Source organism: Poromitra crassiceps (assembly GCF_964638095.1).
Source record: "Poromitra crassiceps genome assembly, chromosome: 19".
Lineage (NCBI taxonomy): Eukaryota > Metazoa > Chordata > Actinopteri > Beryciformes > Melamphaidae > Poromitra > Poromitra crassiceps.
Window position 1 is genome coordinate 21500932 of NC_139646.1, and position 22351 is coordinate 21523282.

Here is a 22351-nt window from a genome sequence, read left to right on the forward strand (position 1 = left end):
ACCGATTGGTACGCAAAGAGGAACAAGTCGGGAAGGAATTAGCCTACTACTGAGTAAGCACAAAATTAGGGCGCCTGAGGTACTTGAGGGATTGGGTAATGCAAGCGGACGTAGACCAAAAGTTTAGAGCACCATCGGAGATAGTCGCACCAGCCCAAGTCCGATGCTCAGCAGCGGTCTGTTTACTTTACAGAACCGGCTTGTCCGTTACGCGTGCCTGGGGACTGGAGGGTGCGGTCGACCAGGCAGGATGACGGGTGCCATGGATTTGGAGTCACATCCACTAACACTCTGTAGCAGCTTCCACACCTTTTCCTGAACTTACCCCTGGTTTTTAGACATCCTAAAATCGGCTTGCATTGAAGCGTGCAATCCATTCTCATTCATTTGTCCTGTTTGAATCGAAAAACAATTCCCTATTACAGAAATAGTGGACTATACCGTAGTGCGTTCGCCATTACTCTGAATTCTCAACTGTTAACGTGATTCACTATATAGTCGACTATAAAATACCCACAATGCACTGCAATTTCTAGTGAACAGCAGATGTACCCTACATTTTCTCCCATCTACCACAATGCAATGCGGTCGTGTTTACCAAGGGAGAAGAAGAGTGAGGTAGTGTCTGAAACTTGTTTGATCCTTCCCCATATAGTTCACTATAAACACTATATGGGGAATAGTGAGTGAGTGAATGAATGAGTGACCCATTCCGAACAGGGCTATTGTGTTTCAGTACCTCCGTAATTGCCGTGCATCCGGGTTACTGACCAAACCGTGATGTAGGTGAAAACACCCTGCTGCTGCTGCCACTACTGCTTTGACTGGGGAGAGACTGTTACATTTAGGTAAGTAAAACAAACTTGGTTAAGGTTAGGGTTAAGGTAAAGGTTAGGGTTAGGGTTTGGTCATGGTTATATAAGAAAAGCGTTTGTGAACAAATTTGAATGTGGTTTAAACTTTACGGTATGGGATTGGCCGCCCAACAAGTACATTGAGTCTCTCCCGCTAGACTGCACTACACTACGCTGCCTCCGATCCCACTTGAAGTCGCTCCGTGAGTATTGTTGTAACTCACTAGTATAGTAGACATTCCCACAGTAGCCTGTGCCCGCTCGGCCCAGATCAACCAGTGGCTCCTTTGAAGCCGTGCCTGTGACCAGACCCCCATGTGACCAGACTCCCATGTGACCAGACTCCCATGCTGCTTGGCGACATGACAGCAGCAGGGGCAGTGTGGAGCGAGCAAGAGAGGAGTACTACAAATGAAATTGTGTGCAATCCTCAGTTCTAGAGGAAGTGACATTTTAATCTGGAAGAAGAAGAAGAAGAAGAAGAAGAAGAAGAAGAAGAAGAAGAAGAAGAAGAAGAAGAAGAAGAACTGAGGGGGAAATGAGTGAAAGAAGAAGGAGAAGATGACGAAGAAGAACTGAGGGGGAAATGAGTGAAAGAGAGGCATGAGAATCAAAGTGAGTTAGATGGCAGATAGGCAGTGAAATTAAAAAAAGGATGGACAGACAGTGGGGATGAGGAAGTGAATAAGAGAAAATATAGACGAAAGGAAGAGAAAATAGAGAGAAACAAGAAAGAGATGGAGAGAGCAACAGATGGTGAGAGACACAGAGAGAGAGAGAGTGCGAGCAAGAGAAAGAGAGCACAGCAGCCCAGTCACCAGAATAAATGATATGTTGCATAATTTATCAACATTTCTAGATACATATATAACACCTAGACCTCTAGTGGTCATGTATACCAAGTACCAACACCTAAGACCTCTAGCGGTCGTGTAATAGGCTATGTATTTCGTACAGTTTTTAGTATTGTAAATTAGTTTTGTAGTTTTGTAATTTTATGTTTCAACTGTGAGTCACATTTAACGCATTACATACATTACATTACGTCATTTGGCAGACGCTTTTATCCAAAGCGACTTACAATAACACATTTTTGTCAGCAATAGAGCAATCAACTATGGAGTACAGTCTATGACAACTATATAACTATAACGCTTTTGTTATTTAACCTTAATCCAAACCATAACCTTAACCAAGTTGTTTTAGTTGTTGTTTTGCTTTGTTTTGCTTTTATTTGCATAACATTTTTCAAATTAACGTGGGAAACGCAGCAACGTTTTCAAATTAACCAACATTTTCAAATTAACTGAAATTTTCAAATGTACGTTGGAAACGGTCCCTTCGGAGGACTTGTTGAAATTCAACATATCTGCGCTTTGCAGGAACCAATAAAATGGCAACATTTTATCCTGGCAACTTGGTTGCGCAGACAACATGGTAAGAGGCGGAGAGGAATACGACTGGGCGGATTGAACTGAAGAGAAATGGGCTAATGAGATGCTAATGTAACAACAAAGGGCTGAGTGCCCTCCGGGGGGAGCTATGCTACAGCGAGCCGCTCAACACAGCAGAGAGGGGGAATTGAATTTAAAAAATGCCTTTTATTAAACTACTGCAATGCACACAGATTCATTCAGGTGCATATATGCAATGATTAAAGTCAAGCCAGATTTACATCACCCTGCCTCTGGCCCCAGGAACAAATACAAACAACAAGCACGGCCCTTCAGAGCGGAGCGGAGCGGGAAGGGGGGGGCGGGATTAAGATGTCAAAATGGAGGCAGGGAAACGAGGGGGGCATCAAAAAGAAAAAGACAGTGTGCCGACATCCTTAGCCCCTCTCCAGAGACTCTGTATGAGGCCTGAAAGAGCCCATGTTACCCTCTGGTCTATGATGCGCACGCTCTCTCAAGCAGTTCTGTCATCATCTGGATGTGGTCTACTGACCCAAGCCTTCACACAGAGAGAGAGGGGGAGAGAGAGAAGGAGAGGGGGGAGAGAGAGGGGGAGAGAGGGGGGAGAGAGAGGGAGTGGGAGGGAGAGAGAGAAGGAGAGGGGGGAGAGAGAGGGGAGAGAGAGGGAGTGGGAGGGAGAGAGAGGGGAGAGAGAGGGGGGAGAGAGAGAGAGAGAGGGAGCGAGAGAGGAACAAGAAGATGGAGCTCTTCCAGAGAAATGCTCTCCCAGAGAAATGTAGATAGAGAGGAGGACGCACAATCATAGATCATAGATAGAAATATGGACGTTGCTACGGTGATGCCACCCATTGGTTTGTGTGGACTCCCATTTTGAAGCCTTGGGTTTGGCATTTTGACCGTCGCCATTTTGGTTATTTGGAACCAGAAGCTGCTAGCGCCGAGACGAGTGGTTTCCCACAGAGCCGCAGTGCCGCTTGCTATTCGTCCGTGATTGGCGAGCTGCGCGATCATTGGACAGGCGACCTGTCAATCACGCCCCCCAAAGCATAATCTGCTTTATCTTCCATTTTTACTCTAAATGGGACCATAACTTACAAGATGAACACCATGCCGTAGACTTGAAATGAGTGATCGAGACCAGAAACTCCTTGGGAAAATGTTTACTGAGCTCATAAATCAAGAATTCCATACAATCGAACTTCTTTTACCGGCCAGTGAGCGGAGTCGCCCCCGGCTGGCCATTAGAAAGAATGCAGGTTTAAGACACTTCCGCGTTGGCTTCGTTTTCCAGTCACGTCGTTGGTTTCCCCTATTGCCTACAAGGAAAGATGGAGCTCGAGAGAAGAAAAGGAGGAGAAGTCTTTGCTCTTTGCCATGACAGACAGGCTGCTGAGCGGGAGGAGAAGAAGCTGTAAGAGTAGAGTTCCATGGCATAAAAGACGTCATTACACCAGGGAGGGGGAGCGCTGCAGAGGATCTGTGTGAACAGAGAGACCGGGCAGTACTCAAGAGACCGCCAAAGAGAATAGTAGAAGAAGCTGGGAGGAGACAGATATAAGCCTGGAGATATTATAATGTAGGTCCCAGTGTAAAGGAGAGAAGGGCTGCAACGTCTTTAGAACAAGTCCTCCAGAGGGTGTTGAGAATGAGCCAGGACCAAAGCACAATGAGAGGGAATAAAAGGAGGCTTAAGACTGCGGGGCAACCCTGAAGGGATTTGTGGGATATTTATGCTCTAAAAGAGACGCGGCGGTATCGGAGGTGCGCTGAGGGGGAAGACTGTGTGTCATGTGAACAGAGAGCAGCATTCATGTGACAGATTGAAGGAGCAGGAGAAAACAAACTGTGCTACGCTCTCGGTTCATCATCATCGCCATCGCCATCACCATCATCATCATACTATAAAGCAAGGAATCTCTGTCTGTCTGTCTGTCTGTCTGTCTGTGTGTATACTATGTATGTATGTATGTGAGTGTGTCCTTTGTATATCTTGAGAACCGTTTGTCGGATCGACTTCACACTTGGTGGGTGTGTTGCTGGGGACCCGAGGATGTGCAGAGTGGAATTTGGTGCAATTTGGTTAGTGTTAGTTTCTTATGACGGCGGCTCAGTGGTAGGCACTGTCGCCTCACAGCAAGAAGGTTGAGCGTTATGACGTCATTGGAAGGAACTGGACTGTACAAATGTACCAATTAGAGCCTGTCTCAGCTGATGACATCACAATCAAAATCACAGCAGCTCAGAGCATAAAGGGCCTCACACGGTCACACCCCTGCATGGGTGCTGGTCTGGCTGGCACAGCGCTCTGTGCAGCAGCGGGGTGAACGGGCACTGCACTAGTAGGCCTAAAATGGCTATGTAATCCTACATTTGAATTGATTTGTATCTGCTGTTTTTGGTTCAAATTTCAAATTCAAATTGAATAATGTCCATTTGCATTTGACATTTCCTATACTAGGAAATAAGAAAGAATGAGAAGAAGAGGAAGATACAGCAACAGCTCTGGGGGGTTCACATAAGGAGGTGGAGAGGTACTGCAATGCAGTTTGCTAAAGACAGTGTACAAAAGCAGTATTTATAGAAATGAATACCACCAGAAGATGTGTGTTACTGTTTAGCCTACTTGATTTTCTTTCAACTGATGGGACAGAAAGAAATTTAAACCCACCCGCAAGCAGTCGTGTTTGCCCTTAGGTTATATCTGCTGTAGCAAAATCTGAAATGCTAACGCAGCCAATTTTGTTTCTCTGGCACCATTTAACCAAATAAATAAATAAATAAAATCAAACTATCGAAGAACAAAACCCTACATTTCATAGGCTACGTCTATTTTTTCACCCATATAAGAATGCCACAACATATCCAAGGCCTTCAAATGCAAACACTGAACGCTAACGCTAAAAACGGCTAACTCGGCTCATTCCGCTGATATTCGCTGTATAGCTAGGAGGATTCACAGGTTTCGGGCGGTGCAGCGGGCTAATTGGGTTTCCGTTCTTAATGAGCTTCAATTAATGATGAAGTGCAGCTGAGGCCATGAGCGCTCCACCAGGTCATTTAAGGATTACAGAGAGAGACGGAGAGTCATGTCAAGTCCCTCAAGAGGGTCTTTGTTGCAAAATACCTCAGGAATGCACCACTCCTCTTCCAACGTTATCATGATTGAGCTGTAAGCGATTTATGAGCTGGGTTTAATTACCTTATTCTAACGATTGTATCAAATCAGTCATATCTGTTCAGAGCCAGTGAACTGAAAACAGAGCCTGCTAATTGGCACAATCTGCTGTTTAACACTTTGTCACTTAACTCTGCCGTGAGAAAAAGTGTGAAGTGACAGAAGAGGAGAAATGTGAAATTAAATATGTAGAATGGGCAGAAGGAAAGAGCAGGGCAGAGGCATTCAGAGGCAGAAGGTTATAAAATGTGCTTTTCATTTGCCAGGCACATTGCTCTGATCGAGTGACTCAACCTCCCACCGAGAGCTTTCTAAGAGTTTCAATACCAGTTTGCTTCCCAGCGAAGGCTACTGCCCAAAACTCAGCGCTTTCAAGAAGGTTCAGGTTGGAGCAGGCTTACATTTTCAGACCCAAGACTTGGGGTTTGACTTGGGTCAAAACTCAAACTCTATGAACACAACAGATGGCCATTGTACATGATTTCCTGTCAGATATGAATCTGTCCAAACACTCACCTCCACAAAGAGGAAGCAGGGCACGATGTAGGTGCTGGTCTTCTGCAGACCTCTGTCTCCAAGGTTCCTCAACCCTCTCCTGTGTCCTGATAGCCGACTCTCAATCATCTGTAGGGGAAAAGTTTGATCTTGTGTAAAGCTTCATTTGATTAGATTGGCTCTCTTTGTGTCAGATACAAAAAGCTTGGTGTAGACCTTTTACAGTCTATGGTGTAGACCTACTCTACAGTAAGCAGAGAGTGCATATCACCCCAAAGACAAAAAGCTTGGTGTAGACCTACTGTACAATAAGCAGAGAGTGCATATCACCCCAAAGACAAAAAGCTTGGTGTAGACCTACTGTACAATAAGCAGAGAGTGCATATCACCCCAAAGACAAAAAGCTTGGTGTAGACCTACTCTACAGTAAGCAGAGAGTGCATATCACCCCAAAGACAAAAAGCTTGGTGTAGACCTACTCTACAGTAAGCAGAGAGTGCATATCACCCCAAAGACAAAAAGCTTGGTGTAGACCTACTCTACAGTAAGCAGAGAGTGCATATCACCCCAAAGACAAAAAGCTTGGTGTAGACCTACTGTACAATAAGCAGAGAGTGCATATCACCCCAAAGACAAAAAGCTTGGTGTAGACCTACTGTACAATAAGCAGAGAGTGCATATCACCCCAAAGACAAAAAGCTTGGTGTAGACCTACTCTACAGTAAGCAGAGAGTGCATATCACCCCAAAGACAAAAAGCTTGGTGTAGACCTACTCTACAGTAAGCAGAGAGTGCATATCACCCCAAAGACAAAAAGCTTGGTGTAGACCTACTCTACAGTAAGAAGAGCGTGCATATTATCACCTCAAAGATAAAACTGCAGACTGTGGGCGTATAATTATACATTTCTATCTGGGTGGACAGTGGAGAGCAGTTCTGAGATACTGAACAAAACATATGACATACCAGTTGGGAAAAAAAATAATCCCCCACAAAGAGGTGCTTTTAAGAGATGCTCCATTATCTGTGAAATCAGCAGCTACTTTGAATGATATTGTGCAGCTAAGAGCACGTTATCTGTTGTAGGGCCAATTAAAAGTTATTTGGGTAAAAGGTCACATGTTTTTGTCACATCTATTTTGTATCGTCCGATGTTGATACTCAAGCATCAAGTGACGATGTGTCGCCAGACAGCGTAGTGAGTTTCAGGTGAAACAGTACCTGTTAGAGACATTGTCTGGGTTAGGATTCATTTAAGGTTCGGGCCGCCCCCATTCAAATTAGGCCCTATGTTCCCTCAGCCCCATGTTCACTTCCCTCAAAATCAGGGTTAGGTACTTGAAATTTATTTTCCCAGGATGGCGAAGGCATGACCCGCTGTACTCTTCCTCTGATTGGGTTGGGTTTAGGCATGGAGAGCAATGATTAGTTAGGTTTAGGCATGAGGAGTGATGATTGGTTAAGGTTAGGCATGCATGAGGAGTGATGATTGGTTAAGGTTAGGCATGATGAGTGATGATTGGTAAGGGTTAGGCATGAGGAGTGATGATTGGTTAAGGTTAGGCATGAAGAGTGATGATTGGTTAAGGTTAGGCATGAGGAGTGATGATTGGTTAAGGTTAGGCATGAGGAGTGATGATTGGTTAAGGTTAGGCATGATGAGTGATGATTGGTAAGGGTTAGGCATGAGGAGTGATGATTGGTTAAGGTTAGGCATGAGGAGTGATGATTGGTTAAGGTTAGGCATGAGGAGTGATGATTGGTTAAGGTTAGGCATGGAGATCAATGATTGGTTAGGTTTAGGCATTAGGAGTGATGATTGGTTAAGGTTAGGCATGCATGAGGAGTGATGATTGGTTAAGGTTAGGCATGAGGAGTGATGATTGTTTAAGGTTAGGCATGCATGAGGAGTGATGATTGGTTAAGGTTAGGCATGATGAGTGATGATTGGTTAGGTTTAGGCAAGATGAGTGATAATTGGTTAAGGTTAGGGTAAAATATCAGGGTAAGCCAATCAGATGGGTAGGGCCCGGCGGGCCTTGTCTTTGCCATCCTTGGAAAAGGAAATATTGTGTTAGGTACTGATCTGAGGGAACATAATGCTGAGGGAACATAAACATGCTCCCGTCACAACTGTAGAGAAGTCACCTGATAGCTGAGTATCAGCGTTGGAAATTTGTAAGTAAAAAAAACGGTGTAAGAGAACAAAGTGATTCTCTCATCATGCATTATCAAAGAGCCAAATGTCGCTTAATGATTCAATGTGTCAGAGCAGTGAGAGAATCCTTTCATCAGACGTTATTTTTATGTACACACACACACGCACACACACACACACAAAGATACATGTACATTCCACATCATACTTCAAAAAGTTGCACGCACATAACACTCACAGGCGCATGCACAAGCGCACACGTGCACAAGCGCACACGTGCACATACACACATGCACGTACACACATGCACGTACACACATGCACGTACACACATGCACGCCCCAGCACTGGAAGACAATCAAAAGAATAGTGTCGGGCGAAAAATGAGGTTGAAAGGAGGAGAAGCAGAGTGGAAACAGCAGCGATGATGAAAAACAAAAAGCACGACAGAACGAGATAAGAGAGAGAGACTAAGTCATGACGCAGATGTTGGGAGACTGTTCAGAAGTCAAGAGAGTGGGTGGAGGCGACTACGTCAGCAGACTAAGCAGTCAGTGGCAAAGTGGGGGAATAGAGGGGTAAAAAACGCCAGTCCCCTGAGCTGACCTCAACTCAAGCCAGGCTGAGAAGAACCAAAGAGAACTGGCTTGGAGGGAAAGACGGAACAGGGTGGAGGGTGGGAGGGATGAGGAGGTGAAGAAAATGGCAGGCAGAGATGCCCAGCGGGGCTTGGGCTTGTGCTGACGGGTAGGCCTGCTGTGTTGTGACAATGTTCAAAACGCACTCCTCTCCAAATGCAATTGCATTTTGCCAGGGAATCAGCGCAGTGGCGAGTGTATAATAAATGGCAAAGAAAGGAGGCGCTGTTTCGCTTTTTACATTTGGATAAGCATTTACATTGTGCCACCTTTACAACATAATATTGTCTTTGCTTCAATTATAATTCTGACACCATTATTGCATAATCACATGAAACCTATCTATACAATTCAGAAAATCCATTTTAATTTCCCAACCTTTTGAATAAAGCGAAACAATAAAGCAGGTGTAGCTGCTCTGAGATGCTGTGATTCTGATTGTGACGTCATCAGTGCAACTGAGACAGGCTCTGTTTTATGGAGTATACAGTCCAGCTCCATTCGATGATGTCATCATTTGTCTTAACAAACCCTAAGAACAGAATTGCACCACACCCGACACTGCCCGTTCTCGGGTCGCCGGCAATACACCCGTCAAGTGTGAAGTCCATCGGGCGAACGGTTCCCGAAATCTGCGAAGGACACGCATACTCACAGAGAGAGATTCCTCGCTTTATGATTGCATTTTTCCATTTGAATTATTCATGCGATACGCTTCCATACAAGTCGTTTTTATTCCGTGAGACATCAAGTTTGGGTTCAAATGCAGTTCCTCTTTGATTCAAACAGCCAATGTCATTTTTCTCAAGACCGTGAACTTTGAAAATTGTGCTCTTTGTCAGTCATAAAGAGAGCGCCTTTAGCGGTCTAGGAGAATCCAATAGTTTAATTCGATGAATTCAAACAGCAGCTTGGTTCGCTCCTCAGATATTGAGCCTATTCCCTCATCTCCTTGACAACAATTATCTCGCTGACTTTATGGCTGAAGGCAAATCTCTGCAGCCTTGTCAGCCCTTTCCCCAAATCAATGGCCGTTAAGGGTGAACGGAGAGGAGGCCAGTTCGCACGGTTGGAACGCGTCCATCTCTTCATGGTAGCCTATGCGCAGAGAACTTTCAATGATGCCTTCAAACGTTACATCTATGTTTAGGATGCAGGGGATGGAACCACATTGTAAAGGTTGGACTAAAGCCATTCCTCATAGCACTTTTTCCCCAACTAAAAGTCTTCAAGTGGAATTATTCATTCCCGTTAATCAAAATAATATAATCAAGAAAACTGTTATTTAAGGTGAGGATCCAGAGGGTATAATTGTATGCAGGATATTTAAAGGAGAGCAGGGAAAGAAACCGATTAAATATTGCTGGAATAAGCCTTTTAAAATGCACGACATGCATTATTGACTAAAGCAATACAGATGTAGAATTGTAGAATAAAGATGTAAAAATTGATTTCACAAAGTATTACTCCAACATTTCATCTCATCTGGAAGAGCTTAATCAAATATAAGTTTTTTCCCAACCTCTTACACACAATTGAATTGTTAGGATAGCAAGTGACGTAAAATACTCAGGTTCCTAAAATGTCCACAGTCCACACTCAGACCAAGGACGCAAAGCTCGTCTATATTTTAGAGACCCTGAATGATGATCCAGCTAAGCCTAAGATTTTGGACTGGAACCCTTTATTTCTGGAAATATCACCCGGGGTGCTGTCACAGCATCCACAAACTTACATTCCCATTATCTGGCAACGGAGCCCCTCCAGGCAGGCTTTTCCACGTCATCACAGGGCTCTCTATTTATAGCCTAGCATGTGTATGGCCGCAAATGGTTGAAACATCCAAGAATTTCTTTCAAGGTGTCTTTCCATCATAAATGTGTATTGTCTGTACATGTGCACATAAAAGCGTGCACGCACACACACACACACACACACACACACACACACACACACACACACACACACACACACACACACACACACACACACACACAAAGTTGAATGGCTGGATGATGGATCTCTGGGTATGTGTCATACAATTAGAGCCTGACCGATACTGCATTTTTGAGGCCGATATTAGGGAGTAAAAACAATTACGATATTGATACATCGGTCGATATTCTTATATTATATATACACATTATATTACACTTTTTTTTGTTTTATGCAATGATCCCCAGTGGCGTGCCTGACCAAGTTGGTGCCCTAGGCAAGATTTCTGCTGGTGCCCCCCCCCCCCCCCCAAAGAAAATATAATAAAAATGATATCGCAGCTAATCCACCACTGCAGTGCAGGCTCAGAATCGCCCCCAGTGGCGCTGGAAGTACTTTTAGGTAGGGGGTGCTGTAAGGAAGGGACTCTCGGTGCTGCCCGCGAGTGCAGCGCCGAAGAAAATTTTACGTTTTTTGGACTTTCATCCATATTTAGAAGAATATTTAATTTTAAATTAACATTAGGATTATACTGTTGTGATGTCATTATTCAGTATCTTCTCCTTTTCTCACTCACTTTCATGTAAGCACCTGCTCTCCCTTTAGTAGTTTTACACTACAACAGACAGCAACACAGGCATAAACACTGAACTTTATTATTATTATTATTATGGAAAACCAGATTATGATGAAAATCACTTTTGAAGAGAGAGCGTATGAAATAAGATTAGAGCTGGGAAGCACAAACTGTTTTTTAATTAATCCTGTTGGTGGTATAAACACAAGACAGCCAAATCCAACAATTTCGTAAATCCCATTTCTTGCCACCAGGGGGTGCTGCAGCACCCTCAGCACCCACCTTCCAGCTCCCTTCCCCCACTCTGGGAAAAAGCTCCGAGCAGGTAGAAGGGGGCGCGGCCGCGCAGTGGGTGGGGTGGTATGGATTAGGGACCATGGTGAAAGTTCTGCAGCCCAGGCAGCCAGAAAGCCAGAATTAGAAAAATGATTTCACTATTATTTAAAGACTTAAGACGTTGTTCTGCTTATTTTTTGTCTACTATTGTAAAATAATAGTAGGCCTATTATCATGAAAAAGTATTTGTATTTTTTTTTTTTTTTTTACCCTCTCTGGCGCCCCTAAGGGCTCAAGCGCCCCTAGCATTTGCCTAGTTCGCCTAATGGACGGCACGCCACTGATGATCCCTCAAATATCAAACACTTGACAAAGATATGACTTGACATGACTTGAGATATCTAATGTACTAGGCAGGATATTTTACAGCTTATCAATCAACTTTATCGTTCAAAATGACATCAATGCAATGAAACAGTAAACTTCACTGGGAAATGAATAATGATAACTAGAAATACAAAAAACACAAATAGAACAAAATACATAACTTGAGTTCATAAAAAAGATCAAATACACACACCATGCTGTCTATAACTTAAAAAATACAAAATAAAAAAATATCTGCAAACATATCAGTCGATATCGATATATCAGTTATCGGCCGATAATATCGGTGGACCGATATATCGGTCGGGCTCTACATACAATAGAGCTGAATGGCACAGCTTCACAGGCGACATGCATTGTGTTTAAGTGGTTCATATATACTCGCTTTCACCCCCTCTTTCCCCACTGCTGCGTGTCTTTCCTCAGGGGAGATCTATAGCCCACTATTCCATCAGAACTACACACTTCTATAGTAGCCATCGCTGCAGCACGGAGTGTGTTGGAAGGTGAGAGGAGATTCATGTGTATGTAGCAGGGATGCACCATGCCATCAGCACATCAACGCTATCGGCCGATAAAGGCTATAAAAGATCAGCATCGACCCCGAAATGAACATTTCTGTTGATACGACAGGGCGATATCAAATGAGGCTTTATGCCCAAATGCTCGATGCTGTAGTTTTCTTATTTTGCGCAGTAAATGTGTACATTAAAGCATTATATATATATATATATATATATATATATATATATATATATATATATATATATTAGCATTATATATATATATATATATATATATATATATATATATGTCTGTATCAGTAGGCCGTCACACTAAGCGTAGACATGATAATGTGTTAATTCCACTTACGGAGACTTGATGTTCTCTTAAATTAGGTGGGGGAAAAATGCACGCATATATCGGCAATCGGCCAAAAGAGTTGGAAAACATCTGTATATCAGATATCGTCACAAAAATAACCCTATATGGCACATCCCTACTATACTGTATAGGTGTAGGAACCAGAGAATGCATCACACTAAGGTTCTGTGTGACAGACTGTATCGCAGAAAAACATGCACACACACACACACAACCACACTCTCTCTCTCTCTCTCTCTCACACAAACACACACACAAACGCAAGCACACACACATGCACAATCTATCTCTCTCTCTCACACACACACACACACACACACACACACACACACACACAATAGGGACCCCTCTCACTAAGCGGTGAGAGAAGCAGCCAGGCATAAGGCTGGCATGACAGATTGTCTCTTGTGTTGCTGTCCACGCCGTCAGCAGCGTTCACTCTCACTATGATGTGCAGCCTGAAGCTTGGCGCTAACGGCGATAAACCACTTCAACAGCTGCTGTTTCCCACTCGCTCTCTCACTGACACACGCCACACACACACGCGTGTGCACACGCACACGCGTGTGCACACACACACACACACACACATATACTGCATGTGCAGATGTCGTCTTGCATGCAGATAATGACCCAGTAGTTTAGATGCCAGCCTAGAGGCAGTCCAACAAGTGGTGCTGCACAAGTGATGCATGTGAGAGAGAGTGAGACTGAAGAGAGAGATGGTACTGATAGAATCCTGCTGTGCTGCACCGCAGGTTCAATGTGGGTCAGGGAGATGTGCGCGCACAGAAACACACACACACACACACACACACACACACACACACACACACACACACACACACACACACACACACACAGGCGTTTGAAAAAGAACTCAAAGAATGAGAGAGCCCTGAAAGCTTTGCAGAAGTCTCACCTTAAATGTCTGTATGCTGAAAGCTGCTACTGAGTGACCATCGCCTCGTCCGAGCGCCCCGCTCTCTCTCTGTCTCTCTCTAGAACGACTCGCTGCTCCAGCAGACTCCCATTGCGTGGCTTGGTGGTGGCGTCTGCTCCGCTCCTCTCTCTCCTCTCCTCTGCTCTCTGTCAAAGTAAACCACCCCGCACTTCCTGCTTCTCCGCCGGTAAGAAGGAGCCCCCCCGGGCGCTGAGTGAGTGTGAACAGGGAGAGATAGAGAGCTCAGGCACCCCAGCCTCCCGCCAGCCAGCCCAGTCTATATCTGTCTGCACGCCGCCGCCGGGTCGCTAAGCTAAATATGATGATCTCCAACAGCACACTTCAAGGCTAATTAGGCAAGTGATGGGATCCACAGGCTTGGCGAGGGGAGGATGCTGCTCAGCGCACTTGCCGGTGGATACAGGGAGAGGAGGAGAGAGTCTACGTGTGTGTGTGTGTGTGTGTGTGTGTGAGAGAGAGAGAGAGAGAGAGAGGGAGAGGAGTGGGATGAGGGGATAAGGGAATGAGAGAGCGGGAGACTGTGTGTGTGTGTGTGTGTGTGTGTGTGTGTGTGTGTGTGTGTGTGGGAGGGAGGAAGAGTGAGAAAGAGAGAGATAGAGGGACTGTATGTGTGTCAGTGTCTAAAATAGTGCACTTTAGTATAGGCGCGCTACCCCAGGAAACCACTTTCATACTTGAGAAGGCAGACATGGGCTCTGAGTGTGTGTGTGTGTGTGTGTGTGTGTGTGTGTACGTGGATAGCTATCTTGGTGTGGACCAATTTGAGTTGTACCTGGGGTGTGAGGACATTTTAGGAAAATTAGGACATTTTGGCCGGTCCTCACTTTCAAACACACCTTCAAAGGGCTGTTTGAAGGTTAAGACTTGGTTTTAATTAGAATAATAGAATTGGGTTTAGGTTAGTGTTAGGGTTAGGATTAGGGTTAGGATTAGGCATTTAGTTGTGATGGTTAAGCCCTTGTTGTTCACACAGGACGCCGAACTGAAGTAGAACTGAAGCTTGAAGCAGGCACAAGCTGAACGTACACGCCTAACCGTTGACACAAGAAGCCTTCTCTTTTCCTCTCGGTGCCTACTCTCCCGCCTTGAACCCGCCCACAACTCCCATTGACTTCATGCCTCACGGCTTCACGCATCACGCTTGGAGAATAGGCGCGACTCCTGAACGATCGCTTGAGCAAGGCGTGAGCGTGGCTTCGGCGAGGCTTCGCCGTGAAACGCGCGCGGGTGGTGTGAACGGCCTCGCCTGTTAACAAGGACGCCTAAATGAAACTTGTGGGTTCAGCGTAGGTTGAGCGTAGGTTGAGCGTTGCTTCAGCGTGCTGTGTGAAGGGGGGCTAAGATTAGGGTTAGGGTTAGGCATTTAGTTGTGATGGTTACGGTTAGGGTCAGGGGCTAGGGAATGCACCCATGCCTTGTTTGTTTTAACTTGTGCATACCTTTTTCTGTGTGAGTACTGACAGCAACGTAAGCCAGAGTCACATTCCTTGTATGTGTCCATACCTGGCCAATAAAGCGGATTGTGATTGTGAGTGATATCATTGAATGTCCTCACTAAGTTAGCTGTACTGGCTTGTGTGTGTGTGTGTGTGTGTGTGTGTGTGTGTGTGTGTGTGTGTGTGTGTGTGTGTGTGTGTGTGTGTGTGTGTGTGTGTGTGTGTGTGTGTGTGTGTGTGTGTGTGTGTGTGTGTGTGTGTGAGTGTGTGAGTGTGTCTGGGAGCAGTGTGACTCTGCATGAATGACAGCATGAGCTCAGGTGAGCAGCAGCCCGGGACAGCAGGCGCAGGGTTAATGACTGTCTGTCTGTGTCTGTGTGTGTGTGTGTGTGTGTGTGTGTGTGTGTGTGTGTGTGTGTGTGTGTGTGTGTGTGTGTGTGTGGACAGCAGGCGCAGGTTTAATGACGCATCGCCAAGCACACAAAAGTGGGACGCATCAGGTCCTATGTGGGTCAGAGGCCCTCAGGTGCAAACTCACCAGCAGCTTTTTGCTGTGTGTGTGTGTGTGTGTGTGTGCACGTGTGTGTGTGTGTGCGTGTGCGTGTGTGCGTGTGCGTGTGTGTGTGTGTGTGCGTGTGTGTGTGTGTGTGTGTGTGTGCACATGCGTGTGCGTGTGTGCTCTGTCATTGCATACTTGCATGGTGTATGTGTGCATGTCGTGTGCATGTTTACCTTTGCATTTAACTAGGGTATATCTAGGTTTCAGTACTCAATACCTTATGGGCCAAAAATAACCTAAAGCAAACTTCTCCGGTCAAACGGTACCTGCATTCAATCCTTTTTGTACACAGATCTTTGTACACAGATCTAGAAAACAATTACTATTTGGCAGCCAATCACCGAAAGCATTGTTCGATTTAATGAGCCGTGTGATTGGCTCACTACGGCAGCAGCTATACAACCCATACCGTCTGTGGTGGTGAAGTTGAGTGCGGTGATGCCACCAAAACATTCAAATGTATGGTGATTTTTTTTATTATCAAATAAAGTAGGTACTCTATTGGTACTGGTATCACTTTAATGGTACTGGTATTGGTACTGGTATCACTTTAATGGTACTGGTATTGGTACTGGTATCATTTTAATGGTACTGGTGATATCGTGTTATCACTGTACTGGTATTGGTACTGGTATGGTATTTTTTTAAACGATACCCAGCCCTACTGTTAACACAATCTCTGCTTCCCTACGGACTATATCTGACCATATAAGCGGTGTTGGTGTGTGTGGTGTTTGTGTGTGTGCTTGTGCACTGCATGTACTGTATGTGTTGGTGTGTGTGATTTTTGTGTGTGTGCTTGTGCACTGCATGCATGTGTTGTGTGTGTGTGGTTTCCTGTTCATGTATGCTGCAATGATACCAGTGGACTGGACATAGGAAAATTCCATGAAAGCCTTTCTTTGGCTTGTGCTGCAATAGAATACTGTACATACTCAATGCTAACGACCTTGAACACCTGCAAGTCAAATCCCACTCACAGTACACTGTGTCATATATTCACCCATTGATACCTGATGCAGCATTTGCGTGTATATCCCTCATTTGTGTGTGTATCCCTTTAAGACCGCGAACTGCGTCACGCGGTTCGCGGTCTTAAAGGGATACACACACAAATGCTGCATCAGGTATCAATGGGTTAATTTGAAGATCGATAGTTCAGTATCAATGTGCTAAATATGAAGCAAGCAAAATAGTTTTACTTCGTCAAACCAAACGGTTCAGCTGTATTTAGAATCGGGAGAGACCATAGAACATTTCACTTGGACCAAAACCTTAAAAAACTAAAAAAAGTTTTGGTCCTAGTGAAATGTTGTGGTCTCTCCTGTTTCTAAAAATATCTGAACCGTTTCGTTTGAACAAATAAAAGTATTTTCATAAGCATTTTACGAAATGTCTATGGGAAAAATAAATAACGGATGAAAATCTCTGGTACTACAGTGCTGAAGCAGGAAGTAGGTGGTCACTTTGCCTCTCTATTGTGCTGTGCTGTATTGTGTTGCGCTGTATTGTGCTGTGCTGTATTGTGTTGTGTGTGCCTGTTATGTTACGATGACATTCTCTTTGGGCTCTTTTTGTGCAGAGCAAATTCCCTGAGAGGGGCAATAAAAGTTTCATTCATTCATCCATTCATTCAAATCGGGTTACATGTTGGAGATACGGGGTTATTATGCAACGGCGATGACCTAAACACCACCTGGTTACTGTGAGGAGATGGAAACTACACCGCAGTATATTTTAGCGACTACATTAATATCTGTCTTTTTTTACGGCATCCCAAAGGACAGCCATATTATCCGCCCCATCACTTTAACTCGTGCTTTGCAGGTGTGCAGTTTTCAATACCGTGTCCTGCGTGATGGGGATGATGCCTTTAGATGTGTGACTTGCCTTGTCGAATGATGTAGACGATCAAATAACTCCGGTGGCATCGAGACTGTAAAGAATGAGAGGAGTGGTTAAAGTCAAGGACAAAGCAGGGAAGGTAAGGTAGTAGAAGACACATTATTGTCAAGGAAAGGCTGGTGCACACACACATGCACACACTGACACATAAAGAGCCAGAGGTATTGTTGAGGGTAAGGCGTGTGTGTGATATGAGTGCTGCTGTGAGCTTGCAGTAATTGGCTGTTCATGTGAAGACTCGCTCTTGTCTTGGGGAATCAGAAGTAGGCCGAGTCAGTGAGTGTGGATGTGCTCATTTCAAACACTATCATTATGGATCACAGCCAAGGACATTCTCCTTTTTAAATTGCCAATCTAGGGAATTTCAGCCATAAAGAATTAATCAGATTTTTTTTGTGTGTGCAAAATGGGATTATAAAGAAGATACAGCACAGGTCAGTTAAGCTGTAATTCATGTGGCTAAAATACTATGTGGCTAGATTTGGGCCAATTAAAAAAGCAATTAACAGCGAGAAATGGCGTCTAGAGTATATTGTAGTATCAATGAAATATGAGTAAGCTATAATGAAATATACATAAAAATAGCTTGGCCTAGTTTGTTTTGTGAAGCTATACTTGAACGACTTGCGCCTTTGGTCTGTCCTTGCTTTTACTGTTGAACAAAACTTTGTGTCCTTCCCACACTACACTGTAGGGGTGAAATTGGGACATGAGGTACAGTAGTATGGGACAACTTTTAGCTTATTTCTTGGTCTGAGTGGTACGTTCCCCCATGAATTCCTTCAGATTAAAGATTCCAAATTACTGTTTTCCTTGAATGCAAAATAAAGCAATCTGATAAGGTGTGTGCTTACATGTATGAACCGGTGGTGCAGTGGTATAGCGCTGGTACTGTACCTCACAGCAAGAAGGTCCTGGGTTCGATTCCCGCCTGGGATGCTGTTGTGGGCGCTGAGGGTGTGTCCCCCACATGTCTTCAGTGCCTACTGCCCAGGTGGGCTATCTCGTGAAAGGGACTGTCTGTGTGGAGTTTGCATGTTCTCCCCGTGCTCCCCTGGGGTTTCCTCCAAATAACATCGGTATGGACCCCCACTAAAAACATGGAGAAGATCGTCAAGATTCGTCACCTGACCAGCGACGACAAATAGGCCTAACTGAAGATGGTTCCCGGGCACTGCTCCTGGTTGCACCCCAGAGGAAGGACCACGATAGGACAAATTCAGACAATGTATTCTCTGTATGTGTGGTGTGTGCGACAATAAAGACAGGCTTGTCCGTCCCGTTTCGTTTTTAAGTATGTAATGAATAATGAATGATAATGAATACACAGCCCTTATAATGTAACAATTATAATATATAATAAAATGATAATAATTTCTTTCTGGCCTACCGTGTGTCATCGTCTTCCTCCTTCCCCGCCTCCTCCTCCTCGCTCATTTCTGCCGTCCGTAGTCATCCGCCTCGCCCGTAGGAGGCAGCACATAGACAGCAGCGCTGTTCCCTCTTTGCTGAACTCATTGGCTGGTCCAGAGCGGAAGAGGCGGACATTACAGTTGCGGATGCTTCCGGTCCAACGTTCGATCGCATCACCCCGACTCGCCCGCTACGCAGGCTCACATACGCAGCTCGGCCTTGCCCAACTGGCAGTTGAGCAATTGTGCGCGGCCGCAGTCCTCCTCTCCCATTATAGCCTAGGTGTGAGAGAATGGATGAAAAAATAGTGCCTGGTTGAATGGAGCCTGCAGTGGAATATTAGCATCCTTATCTGAGACTCAGCATGAGAAGCAGGCTGAGTCATGTCTTGCAACAAAATAAAGAATGTCAATCAAAATCAAATCGAATCAATTGGTCATTTTCAGTTGTCCTTGTTTGGATTGGAATAGCTTTGAGTAGTAGTATGTTTTTAGATGCAACAACATGTTTTACATTATGACACGAGGACTTTTGTGCAAGAAGGAATAAGGAATTAAGAAAGTCATTGTTTTACACCTAGCTTGCATCAATGCAGAGTTCTATTAACGTTAGTTCCAGGCAGACAGCCTAATTTTCGCAAAGGTGTTAACGTTCCAAATTGGTTTTTAAGCCAGCCAGGCTACAGTTTGCTGACATTGGTGTAGATTGGAGGAGGCAATAACTATGTAAATATTATCTGCTTTAATTACCGTATTTCCGCCGCTGATGTTGCAGGGGACAACGGGAAACAGTCGGATGGGGAGAGAGATGTGGAGAGAGACCAACTTTGCTTGCTTTTGAGGAAAGGCCATTTATTTGCTCAGCACCTCGTGCTATTCACACACAAACACAAAGCGCGCGCGCGCGTACACACACACACCCACACACATGCACGCACACACACACAGCGAGAACAACAGGAAACATTTTGGCTGGTGTGTGTGTGTGTGTGTGTGTGTGTGTGTGTGTGTGTGTGTGTGTGTGTGTGAGAGAGAGAGAGAGAGAGAGAGAGAGAGAGAGAGAGTGCGCGCGCGCTGCGTGTGTGTGTGTGTGTGTGTGTGTGTGTGTGTGTGTGTGTGTGTGTGTGTGTGTGTGTGTGTGTGTGTGTGTGTGTGTGTGTGTGTGTGCGCGCGTGTGTGCGTGTGTGTGGGCGCGCGCGTGTGTCTGGAGGAGGGCTGGCCTCACGGTAATGACTGGAGTCAGGTAACCACCGGCTGGCCAGAGCGAGTCGAGCCCTCCTCGGGAACACGGGAACGGGTTTTACACACGAAGGGAGGCGGCGAGAGTGACTTTCCTTTCCGACACGGGCTCACCTCGTCTCCCCGGTAGTAATGCCGCGACTTTCTCTTTGAAGCCAAACTTTATTATAGAGCCATAAAGTTTGATAAGTTTTTACGACGTGTCGCGGAAAGTTGTCTCGCTTTGCGTTTTGGGACCCAGCTCGCTGCCTGCGGCCAGGAGGCTATCAGGTGTTCAATAGTGTACACAGTGGGATTAGTGTGGGTTTGTTTTCTTCTTCTTTCTTTTAGCCCCACACACATTTTCATCGAGTTGCAACTAGACGGTTTCCTGTTTGCTTTGTGCTCTTTCGTCTTGTTTCACCGGAGCGCACGCCGGGTTTTCTCCCTGCTTTCGTTTTGAATATTTTATTGGACTTGCAGTTGCGGTATCAAGTGGCCAAGTTCGAACAGGTAAGTCTGTTGTGCTGCTGTTATCATGCTAGTTAGTTCAACCTCTGCTGCGTTGATATGGGTTGACACCTTTTGACACTGGGCCAACTGGTGGAAGTGATCCCCAGCCAGAGAGAAACCGCCTGCCTCACCAGCTGTTGACTTGCGTGACCTCTGTAAAGCATTACAAAATCCAAGAGTTATACATTAGCTGTACACTTTGAAACACTGACTGGTGTCACTGCGCTGAAAGTTCACTTCTAATATATGTCTGAAACCTGTTTGATTTTTGCACCAAGCTTACTGTTATGGACACACTGCGGATGAGGGATGGTCAATTCTATTCCATAACACTCCCAACAATCTGCACAGAAATGCAATTTGTATCAATAACATCTACAACAGGGACTTACTTAGAGCGTATAGTATGTGGTAAATTACTGAGTTTAGCCTCAACAGAGACTAGATTGATTCTTCTCATATCTGGAATATCTAATATCAGAATCAATCTTGGTCTCTGTTGAGGCTATAGTGACTCCATACTCATGGTATGTTGGTATGTTTATATGTTTATTTGTATCTGCCAAGGTGTCACTAGGCTACGATGAGATATGTGCAGAGATGTGTGTAGTATTCATCTGTCATTTATTAGAGGGACAGCCTACATGGTTATTTTCTGTGAGGATCTGTCAGCACCAAACCTTCTGAGTAATCATCACATGGCCAAATAGAGGGCTCACTGTGCAGCACACACACACACACACACACACACACACACACACACACACACACACACACACACACATCATACATCACACATCACACACACCCACATCACACACACACACACACACACACACACACACCCACACCCACATCCCACACACACACACACACACACACACACACACACACAATCTCACGTTCTGCATCCCACACTAACCACACGCAACATTCACCTCTCATGCATGCAGCAGCACACAGAGCTATTTCAGCTTTTTAACCCTGCAGCTAGGGCAGGTCACTGCTTGATAGACCCTTTTCACAGGTGCAAGCAAAACAATAATGAGGGTTTCCAACTTACAATCGGGGACGTTGGAAACCCTCATTAGTGTTAATTTGCTTACACCTGTGTTTACCCTGACTTTTTGACACAAAATGGCCCCCGTGAAAAGGGTCTATTATCAGAGCTCAGGCCTGTGTGACAGCTCTCCATACATACAGGAGCACTGTGTTCAGCACGCTGCTGCCCAGCGTGACGGTGTTTAATGGGCAGAGATCCCAGCATGGTGCAGAGCGGCTTGAGGCCATATACAGGGGGTGTTATTCACCTAATGCACCTCTGGCTTATTCAAACTCTCAGGCCTTTCTCTAAGGTCTGTTAACAAGGTCACGTATGCCCGAAGAGTAAGTTGCACTTATGTAGGATCACTGCCCAGGTCACGTTACATGACCACATGAACCTCACAATGGCCAAAGGGGGCAACTGGTTCCAGATCAGCACTCCTGTGTTTTAAGATGAGCCCATCACATGCTTCAAGGAAAAGGAATACTGATCTACAAGGATCAG

The 22351-nt window shown here is 45.0% G+C and overlaps 2 protein-coding genes across 4 annotated transcripts in view; one reads left to right on the top strand and one right to left on the bottom strand.

Moving 5' to 3' along the window:
- The window catches only part of plppr2b (phospholipid phosphatase related 2b), a gene marked incomplete at both ends in the record, with an annotated part of 51983 nt that extends 45915 nt beyond the window's left edge, over positions 1–6068 (bottom strand). The window contains one exon of the mRNA XM_083656242.1: positions 5961–6068. Coding sequence (XP_083512368.1) covers positions 5961–6068 — 108 coding nt within the window. The remainder of the gene's footprint in view (positions 1–5960) is intronic.
- Positions 6069–20193: 14125 nt separating this feature from the next.
- The window catches only part of palm3 (paralemmin 3), a 60636-nt gene continuing 58478 nt past the window's right edge, over positions 20194–22351 (top strand). The window contains exon 1 of one of the 3 annotated variants that reach the window (XM_083656014.1): positions 20194–20802. The gene's annotated coding sequence lies outside the window, so the exon portion shown is untranslated. The remainder of the gene's footprint in view (positions 20803–22351) is intronic. The other 2 variants (XM_083656012.1, XM_083656013.1) reach the window with 2 other exon arrangements.